The 1578-nt window shown below is 59.1% G+C and overlaps 1 protein-coding gene across 1 annotated transcript; it reads left to right on the top strand.

Annotated features, from left to right (window-relative positions):
• Positions 1-244: 244 nt before the first annotated feature.
• On the top strand, positions 245-712 carry GNI_125000 (putative Pol protein; the record flags this gene model as incomplete). The annotated part of the gene is made up of 1 exon (XM_011133682.1): positions 245-712. A coding segment is annotated over one exon (468 nt), but the record flags the coding sequence as incomplete, so codon positions are not given.
• Positions 713-1578: the final 866 nt, after the last annotated feature.

The raw sequence follows: 1578 nt of genomic DNA, 5'->3' as shown, positions 1-1578 counted from the left end.
GAGTGAGTGGTTCAAGCCAGAGGTCTCGTACCTGGGCCACGTTGTCGGCAAGGACGGGATCCTCGTGCAGGAGAAGAAGGTCAAGCAGATACTGGCAGCACCCCGGCCGACGTCGAGAAAGGAGCTGCAATCGTTCTTGGGCCTAGCGGGCTACCTACGAAACTTCATTCCGCACTACTCCACGATAGTTGGAGGGCTGTTCGACTTACTGAGGAGGGGCAGGTCGTTTACGTGGCTGCAGCAGCATCAGCGAGCGTACGAAAGGTTGAAGGACGCAGTGGCGTCGACCATCAAGTTGCATCCCCCCAAGCCCGAAGGCGAGTACGTGATATACACGGATGCCTCAGAAACGAGCGTGGGAACAGTGTTGATGCAGCGACAGGGTGAAGTCGAGGTGCCGATAGAGTTCGCCAGCAAGAAATTCAGCGACACACGCGAGAGGGAGCTATTCGCCGTTAAGTGGGCGATAGACCAATGGAGGGACTATGTGAGTCTGTCGCACTTTACCGTGGTGACGGACCATAACAACCTACGGTACCTGGTGAACGTGGACAAGGGGAAGGTGTTCCGTTGGGCCCTATACCTCAAGTTCATCTCGGGAGAACAGAACAACGTCGCGGACTGGCTGAGCCGCTATTCGGCGATGACGGGTGACTGCGACGAATTTGTTGGACAAGATGGCCCTCCGTGTGGGTGTGGTGAGGCGAGGTAAGCCCCTGGCCATACCACCCTTGCCGACCGAGGGGGAGTTCAGGGACGCGTACGCACGGCTACCGCGTGCCGGGGTCAGTGGCACGCGCCCCGAAGGCAGGTGGATAGTGGATGTTAGGAACGGGAGGGTGTTCGTGCCAGAGGAACTGCGGTCACGAGTACTGGTTAACTTCCACTACGGCCCCAGTGGGCACCTGGGTGTAACGCGCAGGAAGAGGAGAATACAATCCCTGTTCTCCTGGCATGGGCTGAGCAAGGATGTAGAGAACATGGTTCGAGACTGCCTAATATGTACGCGAGTGAAAAGACCGCCCGTGACGGCACATGAGGTGCCGTCGGGGTCCTTGGGTGCGGCGAGTGCGCTAGATATCGTCTCCCTAAATCGTGTCGGTCCGCTCCATTTCGGACCGGACCAGTGGTGGATCCTGGTTGTGATTGATCACGCGACGAGGTACATGGTGGCGAAAATTGCCACCGGCATGACGGCCGCGGAGACCTACCACCAGTTCTACGCGTACTGGGTGGTGCACTTAGGGATCCCGAAGGCCGTATTGACGGACAACGGGACGAGTTTTAAAGGGGAATTCCACCAGTACGTGACCGCGCTCTTAGGCTGCCGGCGTCTCACCTCAGCCCCGTACCGGCCCCAGGGCAATGGGATCAACGAATCCTCGCACCAGGGTTTGAAGGTCATGCTTGCGGCGATGTGGCAGGAGGGGAGGCACGAGTTCGGCTACGCTCTCGAGGCAGCAGCGACCACGCATAACACAACTCCGCATACCAGTACGGGAGTGAGCCCGTACGAGGCCCTGTTCGGTCGTCCGCCGAACATAGCGCAGTGCCAGGGGTGGACCTTGGTGCCCGGAG

This window comes from Gregarina niphandrodes (assembly GCF_000223845.1).
Source record: "Gregarina niphandrodes unplaced genomic scaffold scaffold00031, whole genome shotgun sequence".
Taxonomy (NCBI): Eukaryota; Apicomplexa; class Conoidasida; order Eugregarinorida; family Gregarinidae; genus Gregarina; species Gregarina niphandrodes.
Note: the sequence above shows the minus strand (reverse complement) of the source record. Positions and strands in the feature narration are given on the sequence as shown.